The 19,014-nt window shown below is 49.9% G+C and overlaps 2 protein-coding genes across 6 annotated transcripts in view; one reads left to right on the top strand and one right to left on the bottom strand.

Annotated features, from left to right (window-relative positions):
• Positions 1 to 78: 78 nt before the first annotated feature.
• TLDC2 (TBC/LysM-associated domain containing 2) lies at positions 79 to 6,639 on the top strand. 2 transcript variants are annotated; one of them, XM_063172086.1, is made up of 4 exons: positions 79 to 759; positions 906 to 1,001; positions 1,541 to 1,614; positions 4,495 to 6,639. In XM_063172086.1, the coding sequence occupies exons 1-4, from the start codon at positions 532 to 534 to the stop codon at positions 4,631 to 4,633; spliced, it is 537 nt and encodes a 178-aa protein (XP_063028156.1). In that variant the 5' UTR covers positions 79 to 531; the 3' UTR covers positions 4,634 to 6,639. The 2 variants fall into 2 exon arrangements, with proteins under 2 accessions (XP_063028156.1, XP_063028157.1); XM_063172087.1 differs by lacking the exon at positions 4,495 to 6,639 and adding an exon at positions 2,024 to 2,703.
• SAMHD1 (SAM and HD domain containing deoxynucleoside triphosphate triphosphohydrolase 1) overlaps positions 5,040 to 19,014 on the bottom strand; it is a 27,176-nt gene continuing 13,201 nt past the window's right edge. For 2 of the 4 annotated variants that reach the window (XM_063172081.1, XM_063172084.1), the window contains 9 exons: positions 18,157 to 18,257; positions 17,950 to 18,058; positions 17,393 to 17,484; positions 15,968 to 16,083; positions 12,324 to 12,463; positions 9,570 to 9,659; positions 8,395 to 8,499; positions 7,948 to 8,085; positions 5,040 to 6,879 (listed from right to left, as the gene is read on the bottom strand). In XM_063172081.1, coding sequence (XP_063028151.1) covers positions 6,757 to 6,879; positions 7,948 to 8,085; positions 8,395 to 8,499; positions 9,570 to 9,659; positions 12,324 to 12,463; positions 15,968 to 16,083; positions 17,393 to 17,484; positions 17,950 to 18,058; positions 18,157 to 18,257 — 1,014 coding nt within the window. In that variant the 3' untranslated portion in view covers positions 5,040 to 6,756. Of the gene's footprint in view, positions 6,880 to 7,644; positions 7,802 to 7,947; positions 8,086 to 8,394; positions 8,500 to 9,448; positions 9,660 to 12,323; positions 12,464 to 15,967; positions 16,084 to 17,392; positions 17,485 to 17,949; positions 18,059 to 18,156; positions 18,258 to 19,014 lie in introns of those variants that run through there. The other 2 variants (XM_063172082.1, XM_063172085.1) reach the window with 2 other exon arrangements.

The following is a 19,014-nucleotide window of genomic DNA, read 5'->3' as shown; positions in this document are numbered from 1 at the left end:
CAGCCCCCGGACAGAGGATGGGAGGCGCCCCACGCCGGGCGGGTTCGGGAGCTGCTGCTCCCTCGGCCCGCAGTGATTCTCATCTCCTGCTGCCCCCAGCCCGACCAGGACGAGGAGCTGCCCATGGGATGCGAGGACCCAGCTGGAGAGGGGCAGCGGGGCTGGGAGGGAGCCCCGGCAGCAGCGGAGGAGGAGCCGAGCAGGCTGGTGCTGAGCACGCCCAGCAGCATCCTGCGGGACAGGGACATCGAGGAGGTGAGGCACCCCCGCCTGCGCAGGGAACCCGCCGTGACCGCTGTCCTACCAGCAATGTCCCCTGTGAGGCCAGATGGGTGACATTCCCTGTGCCTGGGTCACCTCGGTCACCTCTTGGGGGGAAGGATGCTTGGGGAGCCATCTCAGAGGGGTTTGCAGGGTGAGGACGCTTTGGGAATGTGTTGAAGGGGAGGGCGTTTGGAAGCATCTCTCGAAGGATGCTCAGGCGGGTGCTTGGAGGGATGATGCGCGCTCCTCCTCCCGGGAGGACTCTCGATGGATCTCCGGTCAGTGCTGGGGCAGGGGAGGATGCTCAGCCGGCCAGCACCGACTGAGGCCGCTGTGCCCCAGCTGGGCCCCCAGCTGCCCCCGCGGCTGACGCAGCAGCCCTGGCGCCTGCTCTACTCCACCGGCCGGGACGGCTTCAGCCTGCGGACGCTGTACCGGAGCGGGGCCCGGCCGGACTCGCCGGCCTTGCTGCTCATCAGGGACACGGAGGCGCAGGTACGGCCGTGCCCTCCCGGCCCGGCTGCCCCGCGTCGCTCGGGGCTCGGGCGCCTCCTGGCTCCGTGGGCAGGATGGGGACGCGTCCCGGCGCTGGGAGCCCCTGTGAGCGCAGCCCCGTGAGCCTCCCCCTTCTGCTTCCCCAGGCTTTCGGTGCCTTCTCCGCCACAGCCATTCGCAGAAGCAGCGGCTTCTACGGCACGGGGGAGACCTTCCTCTTCTCCTTCTGCCCCGAGCTGAAGGTGCGGCTGCTCCCGGGCCGGGGCTGGCCGTGCCCCGAGGGCCGGGCCGTGCCTGGGGGTCCCCGCGGCGCTGGGGGGGGCCGGGGCTGCGCTCGGCCGGACCGGGGACAGCAGCCGGGGGACCGGGCTGGCAGCAGCCCCTGGGGCTGTCCAGGGCTGGGGGAGAAGGCGAATCCCAGGCAGCGTCGGGGAGGGAAGCTCAGGGAAGGGGACCCCGCCCAGCTGGCTGTCACCGCGGTCCCTCCACATGGCAGGGCGGTCGCAGCCCAGCTCTAGGCTGGCAGAATGCTGAGCAGCCATGTCGGGCCCGCTGTGCGTGACGGGGCGCCAGTGGGGGCAGCTGTGCCCTGGCAGGCCCACAGGGCTCTTGGCAGGGATGGATGCGAACCACAGACTCGGCCGGGTCTCCCGGAGATGTGGAACAAGGAGATGCCCGAGCAGAGCCAGCCTGGGGAACAACCAACCACAAGGACAGGGACAGGAATGGGGATGGGGACACTGCCCCAGCCCACGGTCCTCTGTGTGCTGTCCCCATGCAGGTGTTCAGGTGGACGGGCAGGAACGACTTCTTTGTGAACGGGGATGTGAATCTGCTGATGGTCGGTGGGGGCAGGTAGGAACTGCACCGCCAGCTTGAGCGGCTCAGAGGGCCCCCAGCCCCGATGGCCACCAGAGCCATCACAGGAACCCCGGCTGCCAAAGGAGCTGGGGCCAGGCACATCGTGAGGGTTTGAACCCCAAAACATTGGCACGGGTTGTCCAGCAGTGCTGGGCCTTTCATTCCCTGACCCTACTGCCTGCTGGAAGGGCTGCCGGTTCCCACCCCGCTCCCTGCCCCTTCCCTGCCCCTTCCCTGCCCCTTCCCTGCTCCCTCCCAGCCCCTTCCCTGCTTGTCCCGTCTCACGCCCGTTTTGGGGAGCAGACAGTGAGGACGGGAGGTGGCCGCTGGCCCGAGAGGTGGCGTGGGTGTCTCCGGCCATGGGGGGCGGTGGCAGCTGACCGCGCTCTCGGCACGTTGGCAGCGGCAGGTTTGGGCTGTGGCTGGACGGGGACCTGCACCGCGGGGGCAGCCAGCCCTGCGAGACTTTCGACAACGAGATCCTCTCCCAGCGGGAGGAGTTCTGCATCCAGGATCTGGAAATGTGGGGTCTGCCCTGACCCCAGCAAAGGCACCCAAGGAAGAAGGTGCAGGAGAGGGGATTCTTTGGACTGATGTCTCGAGCACAGCTGCTCCCTGACAGCACCTGCAGAGCCTGCGGGATGCCTCCAGCCTCACCCCCTCCTCCTTTCACCTGCTCCCAATAATATCCCGATTTCACGGGGAAAGAGCAGCCGGTGGGGGCAGCGTGATTGGAATATACAGCAGCGGGGCCTCAGGCCTGCAGTGCTGCTGCCGTGTGGCTGCAGAGCCACAACGGGCCCACAGTGGCACAGCACAACGAACCCAAACCCTAACTCTGCTCCTGGCCCCAACCTAACCCCAAGCCCGACCCCAAACCACCTGGCTGGGATGAGGCAGAGCTGCCCCAGGGGGAGGGCACTGGCAGAGCTGGCACGGCAGGGCCCCACAGGGAGAGGGAAGCTCCAAGAGCAGAGACACCTCGGGACTGAGCCAGCCCAGGCAGCCTCTGCCCCAGGGCTGGCTCTGGCACTGCTGGGGACAGCACGGCCACCATTCCTCAATAAACTTCACCTGGCCCCATCCTTGCCCCTTGAGTGGCTCTGTGAAGGTGTGCAGGGCGTGGTGGGGAGCAGGCCAGCAGCTGTGACAGCCTTCTCCTGTCTCAGCCTGGGCTGTGTGGCCTCAGCAAGAGTGGGGGGTCAGCCTGGGGCACAGCTCCAGGGACCCATCCCACCCTCTGTCTGCCACCCTGTGAGCACCAGGGCTTCCTCCTCAGGAGGGGATGACAAGAGCCCTTCCCAGCCAGAGCTCCACAATCTGTTGCCTGGCTGACAGGGTTTACCCTCATTCCTGGAGGCTGAGCCAGCTCTCCTCCTCCTCCTCCTCCACCCCCCCCCCATCCAAGCATCAGACCCAACCCTTCAGGGGGATTCCAGGCTGGGGTGGCTCAGGGGGTTCCACTGGAGGGCAAGGGCCTGTCTGGTTTGACCACGTTTGATGTATTTATCATGGGAGCACAGCTGGACATCCAGCTGAAGTGTCACCCCATGACCTCACCTGCTATCAGCTCCTGTCCCTAAATCTGCAATTTTGTGAGGCCTGCATCCCACAGAGCCCCAGCTTTACACCCACCTACCCTCCCAGCCCTTGAGTACCTTGTGCAATGGTGGGCAGTCCTTTCCCTGCTGATTCCATCTCCCATGGCCAGCCTGTGCCATCTCTCCAGCAGCTGGCACTTACTCCTTGCAGCACACATGCACGCAGGCCGGGAGCTTCACAGAGAAACAGGTGAAAATGGATTTAAGAGGACAGACAGGATGGTGCAGGGCTCAGGCAGACTGACCAGCCCTATTTTCAACACAACCCTCTCATACCCCTTTTCTCTCTACCCTTTCCTATCTCCCCCCTCCACCTGCAGAGTGCCACTGTCCCAGACCCCCAGTGACACGTGCCTGGAGCCCCCTGCAGCCCTTCAGGGCACCCAACTCAGGGCACCCAGCCCCTGTGCCTGGTGCCACCCAATGCTCCCTGCTCAAAGTGGCTGCACAGCACCAAACCCTGGCACCACCCTTGTATCCACCAGGACCTTTTCCTAATCCCAGCACTGACACAGAGCCTGACTTCATACCCATTTCACACTCCTGCCAGTGACCCTGGGGTAGGAGCTCAGGCTGGGGGAGGCTGGAGGCACCTCTGGAGGTCACCTTGCCCAGCCCCTGCTCCATCAGGGCCAGCCAGAGCCGGCTGCCCAGGGTGTGTCCAGGTGGCTTTTGAGTCTCTGCAGGGGTGGAGACTCCCCCAGCTCCCCGGGCACCTGCGGCAGTGCTCGGCCACCCTGCCAGTGCAGCAGCGTCTCCTGAGCTCGGAGGGCCCCTCCTGTGGGTCACTCTGTGCCCGAGGCCCCCGGGGCTGTCCCTGGCCCTGTCCCCTCTGCAGCCTCCCCCTGGCTTTTCATGCCCAGGCATGAGATGCCCTGAGCCTGCTCTGCTCCAGGCTGGGCAGTGCCAGCTCTCTCAGCCTCTCCTCATGGCAGAGACGCTGCAGTCCCTCCATCAGCTTCATGGCCCTGTGCTGGACTCTGTCCAGTCTGTCCCTGTGTCCCGTCCTGGGCAGCCCAGCTCTGGGCCCAGCACTCCAGAGCTGCCTCACTGCTGTGGAGCAGAGGGAAAGGGTTCTGTACCTGCTGACAACACCAGGACACCGCTGCAACACTTGGCCGAAAGAGGCGTCGTTGCACATTCTTTGGGTCATGGTGAACTCCTGGATCCCTTCCTCTACACTTCCTCATGGGTTGGGGTCCTCAGCATATCCTGGTGAAGGAAATTACCCTTCCCAGAAGGAGGCATTGCACTTCCTCTTTGTGACCTTCAGGAGGTTCCTGTCAGACCCCTGTGGATCCCAGCGCATCCCTCTGGAGCATCAGCCACATCTCCCCATCTGCAAACATGCTGAGGGTGGGCCCTGTCAGGCAGTGATGGGCCTCTGGAAGTGGAGCCAGCACCGCCCCTAGCACGAGACCTGTGCCACTGGTAACCCAGACTGTGAACCCAGTCCTGCAGCCAGGCTTTGGTGCAGCCCTGCTCTCCTGGCCCAGCTCACTGAGGCTGACACCACAGGAGGGACCGGGTTGCTCAGGCAGGGCTCCCCCTGCCCTCCCCACAGCTGGAGCCTCACCCAAGGCTGCCCTGGCCCCGGGGTGGCTGCCAGGCTGTGGCAGGGCCAGGTGGGCACACTGAGCACCAGCAGCCCACGAGGAGGCAGCAACCAAGAACCTCTGCAGAGGGAAACTCTCCCACAGACACCTTGGCTGCTTGGAATGCCACAGTAAGACTGTTTTTAATAAAGTCCACACACTGCAGTTTTTTAAAAGAATAGTAAATCATTGTTTATAAATTTATTCTTCAGAGAGGCTCAGATGAAGAGGTTGAGAAAAGAAATGCTCTCAGAACTTAAATTTAAGTATACACTTTTGGTTTAACATAAACAAAAGGTCTTTTCCAAGTATAAAGTGCAGTTAGTAACAAATTAAAAACAAACCAAATCAACAAGAACAAAATTATATCAAAATGAAACTCAATCTTATGCAGACAAGGGAGATAAATTATATTTCTAAGATATTGTTTCTTGAGGAATAGCAAATTTTTTAAAAGCTTTTAAAGAGGCCACAAGCCCTTCTAACCAATCTGGTTCATCTGCAGGTCTGAAATACTGTTAGACAGGGAGCACCAGAGATTACACCTTCAGACACATAAGCAGCAGAAGCACCTGGCTACTCATTTTCCCTCCCTCCAACAGCATCAGTTCCCAGCATAAAAAGGGCAAAGGAGACATTACAGGGGCTGTGGAGTTCTATCACAGCACCTTCCCACTGGGCTGTTTTTCAGGACCTACCCTGGCCACCCACACCTGACAGCCTGAGCCAGATGTACAACACCTCTCTCCCCTTTCCAGATATAAAGGCCACAGATTGCTCCAATTCCTGAGCATTACTGAACCTTTTACTTTTGTTTTTAGTTTTGTGGTCAGACTTTTTCAAGCTTTGAGGTTTTATTTAATGAAAGCAGCCTTCCTCTTAGACCTGAGTAAAAGATGAGAGGAAAATGGTCTTCATTTGTCCAACAGCACAGACATTCAGAACACTCACACCAGTACTGCCAGTACAGGAAAACTGTAAGAACCCTCAGAGATCTACAAGAGACAGAAAAATGGTACAGGGACAGCCATGAGGTCCAGGAGAACAGAGCAGATACAAGAATGGAGGGATTCCTGATGAGCCTGCCTGCCCAGGACAGTGTACAGCACAGCCAAGGTGCTCTTGGTGCAGAGCCCTGCTGGCACAGCCCTCTCTGCACACCTGAGCCCTGGCAAACACCTGGGCAGCTTGGCCTTCCTGCAACTGCTCACACCACTGGCCTTTTGAGCAGTCTTTGCAGGACAGACAGTAAAAAATATAACATTCTATGTATCAAAAATACACAATAAAACAATAAAAGGCTGCATGGCAGTGCAATGCATTGTTACTGCAATAAAAAATGTGGTCACTTGTAGCAAGAGGTTTGCACCAGCTTTTTGAATCCCAGAAATTTAATCTTTGATTATCAAAAGATTCCCCTCTCCCTCCCTTTTTTTTTTTTCATTAAATTAATTTTGCTAATTTTGAAGATGCCTCCCATGGTACTTTCTTCTTTACCTCACTCTATTTTCAGAAGCATACCTATCCCTCTCCTCCTCAGACACTAAGAAAACCCCAGCCCCCCCCAAAAACCCCATCAAACCTGGCTTGGGATTTTTTCTGCTAAGTCATGCAATAGGAAGGGACCAGGACTGGATGGAGTAGTAAAATCTTGTAATAAAAATGAATTGCAATTTTTAAAGTTACTCCTGCTACACAGTGCCACTACATTAAAAAAATCAATGAGAACTAAGTTGACTCTGTTGTAATAAATTGGTTTTTAGAAGTCCATCTGGAAGATGCACTTTAAATATCTACATTAAAACATTCTGTATTGCAAAATACATTCTGCATTGTTCTGTGAATTATTCCAGGCCGTCCAACCAGCTTTTAGAAAAGCTGATGCTCAAATTTACTCAGCTTCTGAGGAAGGAGACTGCATAGCACCAAAAAGAAACCTGTTACTTATCAAAAGAAAGCCTTTGTTTGCAGCTGGGTTCTGAGGCTCTCCTGTGTTCATCATCTGTCATCTTATTCCAGGTTTCCTTCATTGGAGTTAGATGAGGAGCAACAACATCACCATCCTAGTATGAAAATACAGGAAACATTAATTCACTTTTGCTTTCCATTCTAAGGCCAGGGAAAAGCAGCTCACTCTCAGACTGAACAGGAAAAAATCAATGCAAGGTCCCAGAATCTTTGTAAATCAATAAACACTGGTGACTGTGCATCCCAGAGGTGGAATCTGCTGCAGTGGTGGGGAGACAAAAGTGCCTTACCTGAGAAGACATCACCACCGGCAGTCAGGTTCTTCCTAAATTATTACCAAAAAATCTGGAAGGTCACTGCTCCACTAACAGAATCACTGGAGTGTTTCCTGTGACCTCAGCACAGCCTCTCATTAGCCCTGCTGTAATTAAGCTCCCCTTGGTGCTGGATGTGCCCTGCACTGTCTGAATCCAGCAGGGCTGAAGAGCAGCTGAGGCAGGGGGGCTCACCCCAGGCAGGTGCAGGGGGTGATCTGTGCTCAGGCACTCCAACACAGACCATCAGCTGCCCAAGAGCAGGAATTGGCTGCTGAGATGGACATTGCTGTGCTCTGCAGCACCCAGGGCCTGCAGGGTGGGTGTGCCTGAACCTGAACAACGTGCTCAGAGGACACAACCACACTCCACAACCAGGGAGAGCTGCTGCTTGATCCATCTGTAAAAAGCCCCTCTAAAACTACCTGCTCTAACAGACAGAGGCCAGAAGAATGACTTTAAGGACAGGCCTCACCCAGTTCTCCATGCCTGCATCCCACCCAGGAGCACTCCTCTCCTGTTTGAGGATGCAGCTCTCTCCCCTACCTGGTCTAGTGCAAAGTGTCTCTGCCATGGCAGGGCTTTGGAACAAGGTGATCTTCAAAATCCCCTTCCAACCCAAACCATTCCATGATTCCATGATCCTGTGGTACTTTCAGGTGTCTCCAGCCTCCAGTGAAACCAAAGCACCCCCAGATGGGAGCTGTGATAAAACCAGGGGTTAGGTGAGTGAGTGGGGGCCTCTGCCACAAAGGCAAGGCCTGAATGTCCAACTTGTTACTGAAAAAGCAAGCTTATGGAAGAAGATTATGAGCTCTAAACAAGAAATATAATGAGTGAATTTGTTACCTGTGGTTTGGTGAAATCATTCTGCATGCACCACTGAACAAAGTACTGTTTTGCAGCTGAAATAATATGTGGATCCTGACTTTTGTAATAAACCCGGACAACCTGCTCCATAAATATTTTGGGTAAAAGCTTTGAAACCTTTGAAATAAAACAGAAAAAAGCTTTAGTATTTCTTAGAATACAGAAGGATACCAGTAAGAAGCTCCACTACAATCCATGAGTTTTATCCAAAGCAGTTGTGATATTCCAACTCCTAGTGTATTCCAATTAAATACTGTTCATAGGTAAAGGCTGTCAGGGTTCCAGACTGTCACAGTACAACACACACTGAAGATTGCAAGGCCATGGATCCCACCACCTCTCCACAAATTCTGCATGAACAACCACCCAGGACTGTGATCATCACAGGTGGTGAAAATGCTTTTCAGAAGGAAAGTACAAACCTACCTGTTCTTTACTGATTTTAACTGCCTTGGAAGGATCAGCCTTGCAATAGAAGTGAACCTTATCAATTGGATTCTGTTCCTTCATTCCATAATCCATGCTAATAACCTTGCATGCAAAAAAAAAAAAGAAATGGCATTTGTTAATGTTTGTCTTTATTTTTCTCACAATAAATACAAAAGGCCACACACGCCCCACTCCTGAAAATTACAGTCATGAAATGAAACAGTATTTAACAAATTATTACTTAAAAAAACAATCTGGTATTTGCATTTTCTTCTACCCCCCCTTGCTCTGATGCTGCCAGGTGGATATTCACATTTACAGTGACCAGCTCCCAGCTGTGCTCTGGAACATTCCAGTTTCCAGCACTGGAAGTGGACTGGTCCCTTGCCAGCCTGGGCCTCCCCAAAACACACAACCTACAGAGGCTGCAGCAGAGCTCATAATCATAAACATGAGCTTTAGACATTATTTACATCAGCCTGGTACACCAACACTTCTGTGGTCAGCAGGGACCCACTTCCCTACCATTTCAGTTTGTGGGATGGGAAAAGCCCAGGTAAATTCTGCAAAGCTCAGTGAGCTGCTCCAGTCTGGCCCAGTGAGGGGAACCTTCAGTGCAAGGGCACTGCAGGAGCAGCTGGTGATGCACTCTGTGGAAAGCCAGTGTCTCTTCCCAGAATGAGCTGAGAGCAGGGATGGAGCTGGGTGAAGCCTGCAGAGTGCCCCAGCTCCCTCCTCTGCCTCAGGCTCCCTCCCTCCCACACTGCTGGCTGCAGGGCTCTGTGCCTGCCAGGCACCAGGAGTGCAGCACCTGGAGGTCACTTTGCCTCTTTCCTCCCTCTGGGGGTTTCCTGCCTCCCTGACCCACCCAGTGGTGCCTGGGCTGCTGCCAGTGACAGCCAGGTATCAAACCCCACAGGATCCTCCTTGCTGGGGGAGGACAGTGACAACAGAGCCCATTTGTCACCAGGGGCAGGGTACAGGTGACAGCCCAGGGAGGCTCCCCCTCCTGCCCCACCCCTCCCACCACAGCAAAGCCCCCACAGGAAACCTCTGAGCCTCCAAGGGAGCCAGGCTGCAGCCACAGACACCCTGGGGCTTTGTTCTTGCACCACACAAGGCCCTCTGTGATGGAGAAGGTTTTACTTGAACCCGCTCTGAGAGGTGTTTACATCAACTATGAAATTCTCAGCCTTTAGCTCCACATCTGGAGGGTCCTTCTCTGGCTTGGAATTAGCAATGCTTTCTGCCAGGCTGTTACTCTGGAAGAAACCAAACCAAAGGATTAACTCAGTAACTCAAATCACACTTATTCACTCTCAGGTCTAGGTCAAGGCAACACAACAGGTGACATAACATGTTTCTAAACTAAAGCTTTCAATTCTTCACAGCTTGACAGGACTCTTGCAACAATCTGGTTGTTTGAATTGCTGTACACCATAGCCATTAGTATACAACCCAGTTTTTAGAAACAAATCAAATGTATGCAAATGAGAAAACCCAAAATCTGCCAGTCTGTGAAGGAAGAGCTTTACACCTGGTGATGGGGCAGGGGGAGAGCAGGAGTGCAACATCCAGAATGCTGAAGCATGGAAGCAGAAAATAAGTACCTTCAATCAACTGTTTTACAATACAAATGTGTTACAATTAAGTTCCCCGAAGCTGAATACTAGACATTTTCACTGAACTTTTCAAATGAAGGGCTTGCAGGATCTTACCCTCTGATAAAGCTTTTATATCTATGCAGTAAAACATATAAAAAAACACAAGAGACAGACAACCACAAAATAAAAAACCCACAAAAAGTGTTCTGCTAAAGTACTCCACAAAAGCTAAAACCCACAAAGGGGTTTTGTTTGGTTTTGGCCCCAAGGGAATATTCCCTGCTGAGACTGAGGCTAACACAAAGCAGAGGAGCATGGTTAGATGGAGAACAGCTGTCCACTGAAATGTCCTCAATGTCCTCATTCAAAGGCTGTGGCCTTTTTTCAGGGCTGCTGTGTTCTGGGGAAGATGCAAAATTTGAAGCACCAAGATTTCCTGGGAGCAACTGAGACTCATGGGAGTGCAGCCCAGAGCAGTCTGGAGACTGTCCAGGAGGGAAGGAATTCTGCTAGGAGCAGTTGGGTTGTTTTTTTGGGTTTTTTTGCTGTTGATTTGTTCATTGCAGAGATGCAGAGAGTGACAAGTAGAAAATCACACACAGTGACAAGCTAAGGCACATGAGTCGTTTGCAGTGACTCAAGAAACCAAAGAAAGACTGAGAGCAAGCTTGGAGGAAAACTTTGCCAGGAGGGAACAGGCTCCAGGCAGTCTGTTTGTAATTATTTCTACTCTGTATCAGAATGTGTATGTGTTACCTTACTGCCTAACTTTGCTTGCATCATTTTGAAATTACCTCTCTAGTTTGCATTAACTGGAAACTCAACCTGAATTTGAGAACTCTCAAGCTCTTTGGGATTTTCCTCTGGCTCTGGCCAGCTTGAGAATCACAGAAATGCACAGGGCTGGAGCAACCTGCTTTAGTGAAGTCATCCCTGTCCATGGCAGGAGGTTGGACTGGATGTCCTTTAAAGGTCCTTTCCAACCCAAACCATTCAGTGGTTCTAAACACAACCTTGTGGTGTGGGAAGGAGCAGAGCAGACTCAGCTCTGTCTGGGAGCTGGGAGGAGGCTGAGCCTCTGACATTCCTGCCACGGGCACTACAGGAGGAAACATCCTCCTCAGGCCCTCAGCTGTGCACCCTGAGCTGCAAAGCACTGCTGGATACCATTACAGCACCAACAGGGATCCAGTCTCCCTTCAAAACAACTCCCTGGATACCCCAAGAGTCAATGCCTCTGACTGCACTTCCAAAGTGAGAGTTTTCCTTTCATTAACCAAGCTTCTAAAAGGAGCTGTTTAAAGGTGGAAATCATAACATTTGGTCTCACATCTGTCTCCTTATTTGTTGGGCCACTTACCCCAATCTTCTCCTCAGAAGGGCAGAAACTTGACAATCCATGTACAACCATGTAATGTTTGCTTTCACCTATTTCCCCCTGCTTTTGTAATACACAATCTCTTAACACAACTTTTTGGTAAACAAAGAACACAAGCAAAGCTTCTCTTCAAACAAAAAGATGAACAGCTACATCTAGCAGTCCTTTTTGAACCTTATTCTTTAAAAGAGCTGAACTATTTTTATGAAGGCTTTCTAGATACAGACATCCACTTCTGGAAATCAGAAATAGAAAGTCTTCAGCATGATGCCTGAAATTTGGGGATAAGTAACTAAGGATCTGACCACACAGTATAGCACATTAAAACAGCTGAGTCAGCTGAAGTTAGCTCTAAAATATCATTATTTTGAAATAAGACAACAGGAATTAAAATGCTATCTGCTTTGAAAAGCACTCATGAAAAAGACTGGGAAAAGTACCTGCATTCTCATGCTTAGTACAGAATTTAACACCAAGAAATTCAGCAGCTATTATTCAGTTTGATATTTATTCTCAAAGCAAAGCACACAAACTACGGTTCAAAGCAAACGAGTTCCTAATTGTTTGGAAATTTTCATGAACATCAAACGATGTAATAACCTTTTCAATCACTGGACTGTAAGAGTCTTTTATAAAATTTTGTATTTTTCAGAAAAGTTTTTCCTGGAAATATTTCTGCAATAATTTAGCTTCTGAATTTCTGTCTGTTGGCATTCTTTTGACTGTTTGTAGATAAAACTTCCCCCAATTTCTTATATGTTTCATGGCTCAGCTACTTAAAGATGGGGGGAAAATTTCTGACTCTATGTTTCAAATAGCTAATAACAAAAAAACCCCAAACCCTCAAACTAAACAAAGCCCACATAGAAACAAATGGATGTTCAAAAACTTCAAGAACACTTTTAAGGGGACAGAATTCAGAATCTTCTGCTAAGGGACATTACCTTTATAATTTCCTTCTTCGATTCAGGTCGAGTTTCTCCTAAAAACTTGTATAATTCACGTCGTTCTATTTTACGCAAAATTTCTCGTGCCTCCTCCAGTTCCGGATTACTTGAGTGCAGGATTTCCAGGTAGACACAGTCTGCCAAAGTTGCATGGATTTTTGTTATGTATGTCACAATCCAGTGTCACAGTAAAATGAACAAACAGGGCCAAAGGTTAAAGCAATCAGAAAAACTGCTGGTTCAGGAAAGTCACTTTCAGGGAATGAGGGAACTAAGTCTGACAATGAGAAGTCAATATTATCTTAATTATCATTAGATTCACAACGGCTGTTGGCAGAAAAGCTATCTCAATTCTCACCCTGGCAACATACTTTGTTATTTCACTAGAAATTACTTTCTCCTCTTATTTAGCCAGTCTTGCTTAGCAGACTATCCTGAACTCCACCACTAACTAGCTCAGGACATGGGTAAAGACACTGTCTTGTAAAAAAATAAAGAATGGCCATTAAGCCTTCAGGTTTTGTCAGACTTTGGATGCAAGCATCAAAATCCTCCCTCCTGACTCCACACATGACAGTGATACATGCAGCAACATTCCCAGCATCAGGAGGAGCAAGACAGGCTTCTTTTGAGGTGGCTTCAGAGCAGAAAGGTTATTTTTGGCCGTCCTAGAGACTGCTGATGCCAGGATGCTGCTGGCCTCATCTGCACCCCATGACTGCATCCCCTGGCCAGGAACACCCGGGCAGCTTCAACACATGCTGCAAGCACAGCCCTGCAAGAGCCCACCCGGAGCTGCAACCAGCCTGAGGAGCTCCCAACAGGGTCCAGAACAATCTGTGAGCCATGTACCAAAACACCTTCAACTGGTTTAATGGACAAGGTCAACCAAAGCCAGGAACTCCTCCATGAGGAGCCAGACCAGGTCTCTTCAGATAAAGAATAGATAATGCAGGGGAAATAAGAAGCCCATGAACATCTTCCCTGTGCAACAGCAGCAGTGACAAGGAATACTTCACTGTCTCAGCCTTTACTAGAAGTAGGATTTGCTGCCAAATCAGGAGGCAACACAGGGTGGTTCTTCACCCACCACCATGGAAGAAAGTTAGGGAACCTTCTGCTGCAGAACCTCTAATTTGGCCTCCTGCTGGGTTCAGATTTGCCCCTGAGCAGGCAGCACAGGCCTGACAGCTCAGTCCTTTATGGGGACAGAATGCCTGGATTCCCATGCAGCTCTCAGCCACTGGCCACCTTAGCAAGCATAATGGATATCAGCTCTTTAGTGATTATCAGCTCTTTAGTGATTATCAGCTATTCGTGATTTCAGCTCTTAGGTTGCTCGGTGCTGCAGGCAGGCAGACGCAGGGTGAGAGAGGAGAAGGCCATTCTGGCATTCCACAGCAATGTCTTTATTGGGTGATCTGTGAATTCCAGTGACAGCTCTTCTACAGAACCAGGCTAAAACAGCCCATTTTATAGGGTATAGGGGGATCAGAAACAGTCCAATAGCAGGGGTTAAAAGGGAGTGACCTATAGGGTTACAGAGAGATAAGCTGGGGTCCAAAAGGTGGAAGAGAGGGGCTTCTAGCTATTCACCATGACTTGGCATTTCCTATCTTTAGGCCTCTGCCCTCCACGGGGCCTTTGCAGTCCCTGTGCCTGCTACAAACCTCCCAGAGGTTCATCATTTGTAGAGGTCCATAACTGGACAATTTCACAGAAGCATCACTTACCAGGGACTGCTGAAACAACCCTAAGGAGTGTCCAGGTTGCAAGCACTTGTCCTGGATTAAAGAACAGGTGTCTGCCGAGGAAGGCAGGAACTTCCCTTGGAATGGAGAAGATGACCCTCCTCCCTCTGAATTCTTATAACTTTGAAATGACAGGGCTTTCAGGCAAAGATACCAGAAAAGGAATAGCAGTTCCTTGCTAGCGTGTGTGTGTATAACGTGGCAAACCAACCCCAAGGCGGCAGCACCGACCCAGGGCTGGCCCTGTCCCACAGACAGGAATGGGGCCGGGGCCGGGGTCCCTTCCCCGTGAGGTCCCAGTTCAGCAGCTGAAGCTCAGCCCCGCTGAGCAGGAAGCAGCGCAGGACAGAACTCTGCAGGGGCAGCAAATCCTCCCCAGGGCAGCAGCCTGCCCGTGTCACCTCTGAGCCCAAGGGCGAGAGCTGAGCCCAGCCCAGCCCCTCACCCAAAATCTCCAGCTGCTCTGCACTTCCCAAGAGAACGGTAGCAAACTGCACCCTTCCCCCTCCTCCTTGGCTACATTTTTTGTCTCTCTTAAATATTGTTCATTCCCATCTCTTAGGCAAGAGATTTGTTCCTTTCCTCCAATTGGAAGGAAATTCCCTGAGTGAAAAGAAAAAAAAGGAAAAATCTTACTCTTCACAGCACCAGAGGCAGGAAGGAGGTTTAGGAGGAGGCCATACTCATCCTTCATGCACCACTGTACATGCTGGAACATTCCTCACATCACTCTCCCTTGCTGTTCAGCCCTCCTTGCAGAACAGATGGTCCCAGCAAGCAGCTCCTTGCTGTGGCAGACTGTGAGGGGCTGGGCACAGCCCTGCTGTCCTTGCCCTGAGCTGTGCTCCTCACCAGGTACCAGAGGTAAGCAGGTAGTTACAGCAGGACCTGCCAGGCCAGCCATTCCCCAGCAACAACTTCACCTCAGTTCTTTCCTTTCTGCCCAGCCTTCCACTGCCCAGCAATGCAGCTCACGTTCCCCCACAACTACTGCCCCTCAAAGCAGGCACCCTTGTCCTGCCCTGAGCAGAGGCACACAGAGACAGAGGGGACTCCTCACTGCAGCAGCAGGAGTGGGGGCACACTGCAGAGGCTGTGGCACATCAAGGACTGCCAGCAGAAGGCCTTTAGCCTGACAAAGGCTAAGGCACACAGGATTCTCTGCAACAGTGCCCTCAGGCCCTGTCACTTCATCCATGGACCAAAGATAGAAGTTCTTCTGTCTCTCTGCTGGCCAGCTAAGGCTTGGTGATGGAAACTCAGGAGGGCTGGCTTGGAAGTTCTGGTGAGCTGTAGCTGAGAGGTGCTGCAAGAGCTGCCAGTATCAGGAGCAGCCCTGAGCAGGACCTGCAGCACCCTGCCCTGCACACAGAGCCAACCACAGAGCCTTGGAGCAGAAGGGCTGCCTGGCCCCACTGCAGCTCTGAACACTACCAGGGGAACACCAGGGCCCCACAGCACACACCAGGAGAGGCAGGCAGGCAGGGCAACCTGAGACCCCACGAGAGCTGTTTGGAACCTGCTTTGGGAACAGCTTCACACCACAAAACACATCCAGAACTTCACCTGACAGAGCCATCTGCAGTACCACTGAGGGCACATTCACATCCCCCTTGTGACACATGCAGCAAACTCAGGGCACAGGCAGGACCTTTAACACTGCTGAATCTGAACATGCGTGGAATACAAAGTTAGTGCTTCTTTCTCCCTCTCACAACATAAAAGTCATTTAAATTAGAAGGTATTGCTGTCCCTTCTAGCAAGATTTCGGATCACAAGCACTAGACAGTCCAGGCCTGCCCCACCTTCTGTGCACAAAAGCAATAAAACCAGCATTTTAACAGGCAATCATGCTCTTTTACTTAAAAAATTAATTCTGACACCTCATACCAGTTAGTTTAGTGTAGGCTTCCATGTCCTCCATTGCTGTAGAAATCCGATACACTTTTCCTTCAGAGCCTCTTATTTCAAAATATTTGTCTGCTTTTTGAAAGGCTTCTGTTATCCTAGTTTGAGACAAAATTATGACTTCAGGATAATACCATTTTGAAACATCTCACTGGTCAACAGGCAGAATGAAACAATTTAGTATGTTATAAACAGAAGACAACAGATGGAACTGTATCCCCAGCACACACTGATCACTGCAACATCTTGTCTCCATGCTGTCACTGCACATTCCAACACAGATTTACTGAAGACATGTTCAGAACAGAATGTAACATTTAGATGAATGAGCAAATTCACTTTTTTCTGCTTTAGACTGGGTTTAGCACTGCTGAGACAACTGCAGAACCCTGTAAAACACTGACAGGGTCCCTCAGCTGCAGTAAGGTTCCCTCACAGATGACCAAACCCTTTTACAGACTCCCTGCCTCCCCAGTTAGCTGAGAGGTACAAAGCATTGTAAAGGGAAAGCATCACAAACATGTAATATTTTAAGATGGGAAAAATTATAATCTAAAGATGAGGTTCTTCCAAATTTCCATGTACCTTGCTGTCATTACCAGTTTGGACACTGTTTTGGAAAGGCTGCTTTAATTACAGGAAGCCAAGAACTGAGTTTTTCTAAACTAAAAAATATGTTTTACTTGTCATATATAGGTACTGTCAAACCTGAGCATTTTTAGTCTGAGTTTTAGAGGATCCCTAAATCAAGAGCTGAAGGTTATGAAATGAAACCAATCCAAATCACTCTTGTACTGTGTAATCCTTAACATTCCTTTTTACCAAACTCAACAGTTATCCAGCAGACAAGACCCTAAGGAAAAAAAGATTTGGAGATACAAGTAATTCTGATTCTCAAGAAAAGTAAAAAGAATAATGTTATAAAGAAAATTCTATAGACATCAACAAGAGAGGTAAAACAGCAGGTAGGCAGCTGAGTTGGTCCTGAACATATCTTGCATTACATAAACACAAAGCCAGGCCTCAGCTAAACTACATGAGCCCTTTCATGACTTTGTTAGCAACCTTGCTCTAGTAACCAGGCAGTTTGAGCTAAGTGGTCTCTAACTTCAGCTGTCAGCAGTTTAAAAGGTTTAAGCACACCCTAGTCTTGTGCTTCTTCAGGCCTTTAGCAATTTTCCTCTCATTTAATTTAATGTGGAAGGATGCTTTTGTCCTCTCTGTTTTATTTTGCTTTGCTAACCACAGCCTCTATGATACCCTCAGCACTAAGTCTTTTCACAAGAATCAGAAGTAGCTTTTATTCTATGTCACACCTTATTGATTTTCTGAATATTCCAAATGGATATGGACTGTTTCAAGAATTGAAATATAAATTGAAAAGGAAGGAAAGGAAAATACACTTGCATTATTTCAATGATGTTGCCAGTCTTATGCTGGTATGCTCTCCGGTGCAGGCAATTCCGGGTGTGGAACATCTCGTACAGATTTCCAACTTCCTGAATCAAAAAAACCCTATTAGCATTTACTTTTGCCACTGTCTTACTAGGAAAATTAAAACGATCAATCAATTAATCAAATTAGTTGTCTCCTCCCATTCACAGCATAAAGCAGAATGATTATTATTCACAATTTCCAAATTTTGAAACTGGCTCAGGCCACTGCAGGAGGGCAGAGTGCTGACAGTGACCCCAGGCAGTGGAGAGGACCCCTCACCACAGCCACATTCACATCCTGCCCAGCAGACCTGGAGCAGGATTACACAGATCTGACGGGTCTGTAGAGTATCCCCTGACAGGATCTGCCTTTCAAACAATGGTTTGCTCCGTCCCTCTCCCAAAAAGCAGAAAAACGTTCAGAGCAGCCAATACTTCTGTCCCTCTTGGGCTAAGGGAGTATGGGGCAGGACCCCCAGCCACGGGGTGCAGCTCCCCTGTGTGCCCCCAGGTGCTCCCCCTGCTCACCTTGTCACGGGGGCAGATGTGCTTCTGGTTCCCCACTTCACAGACCCGGGTGAAGATAAGCAATCGCTTATAGTCAAAGTTATTGGGGATTCCCAGGTGATGGCAATCCCTAGAAATGTTGCACAGAGTGTTCAACCACAGGATCATTTTTGTACATATGGTAGCATTTTGTCAATAGGAATTCATAATAAAATGTAATATTTGTACCTTGCAAAATAATCCCATTTGTCAACGTCAATGCCATTTTTTTTATTAGCTACAATCTCATAGAGGAAACTTTTCTCCTTTGGTCGACCACGGTAGGGCCACTGACAGGGGAGCCAAGAAGAAAAACATCAGAAACAACAAAAAATTAAAGTGTACCAACAATGTCTAATGGCTTTTTAAAGACAGTGGGAATACACCTTGACTTTTCTTGTGATAAACATCCAACACTGAGGTAGTGAAGAACACAAAGACAAGAAAAGAACTTCCAGAAGCTATCAGACATTAGAAATCCAGAAGAGGGCCTAAGCAACTGTCTTCTCATAATCTCAAGAAGAATAAAACCCATGAACACAAGTATTCATTGCCCATTACTCTACTAAAAGAAAGCCTGAGCTTGGGAATGAAGAAACAAAAAACAACATATCAACAAAGAGGGGAAATTTTGGAATTATTTCATTTTCAGGGAATTAAATACACAAATATGTCACTGTCCTGCAATCTTTTACAATCTACAACTTCATAGAACACAGTTTAAAAACACTTACTTAGAAGTTTTAAGAAAAAAATTTTGAATATTCCGCTACTTAAACTCCTGGCTCACAAGGGACAATTCAGCCATAAGGTAAATAGGAAACAAACACCAAAATAATAAGATACAAGGTACATTTTCTTGAAAATTTAAAGATTCTTCACCTAAAAATATGCCATAAAGTAGCCTTGAAATTCTGAAAGTGGAGAGCATTGTATGCAAACATAGCTTCCATGTTACCTGCACTACAGAAATACTAAAACTGATGTGAATAGCAACAGAAACACATGCAAGCAGAAGGATGCAAGCACATCAAGGATAAAATCCCA

The sequence above is a fragment of the Melospiza melodia genome, chromosome 19, assembly GCF_035770615.1.
Source record: "Melospiza melodia melodia isolate bMelMel2 chromosome 19, bMelMel2.pri, whole genome shotgun sequence".
Taxonomy (NCBI): Eukaryota; Metazoa; Chordata; class Aves; order Passeriformes; family Passerellidae; genus Melospiza; species Melospiza melodia.
Note: the sequence above shows the minus strand (reverse complement) of the source record. Positions and strands in the feature narration are given on the sequence as shown.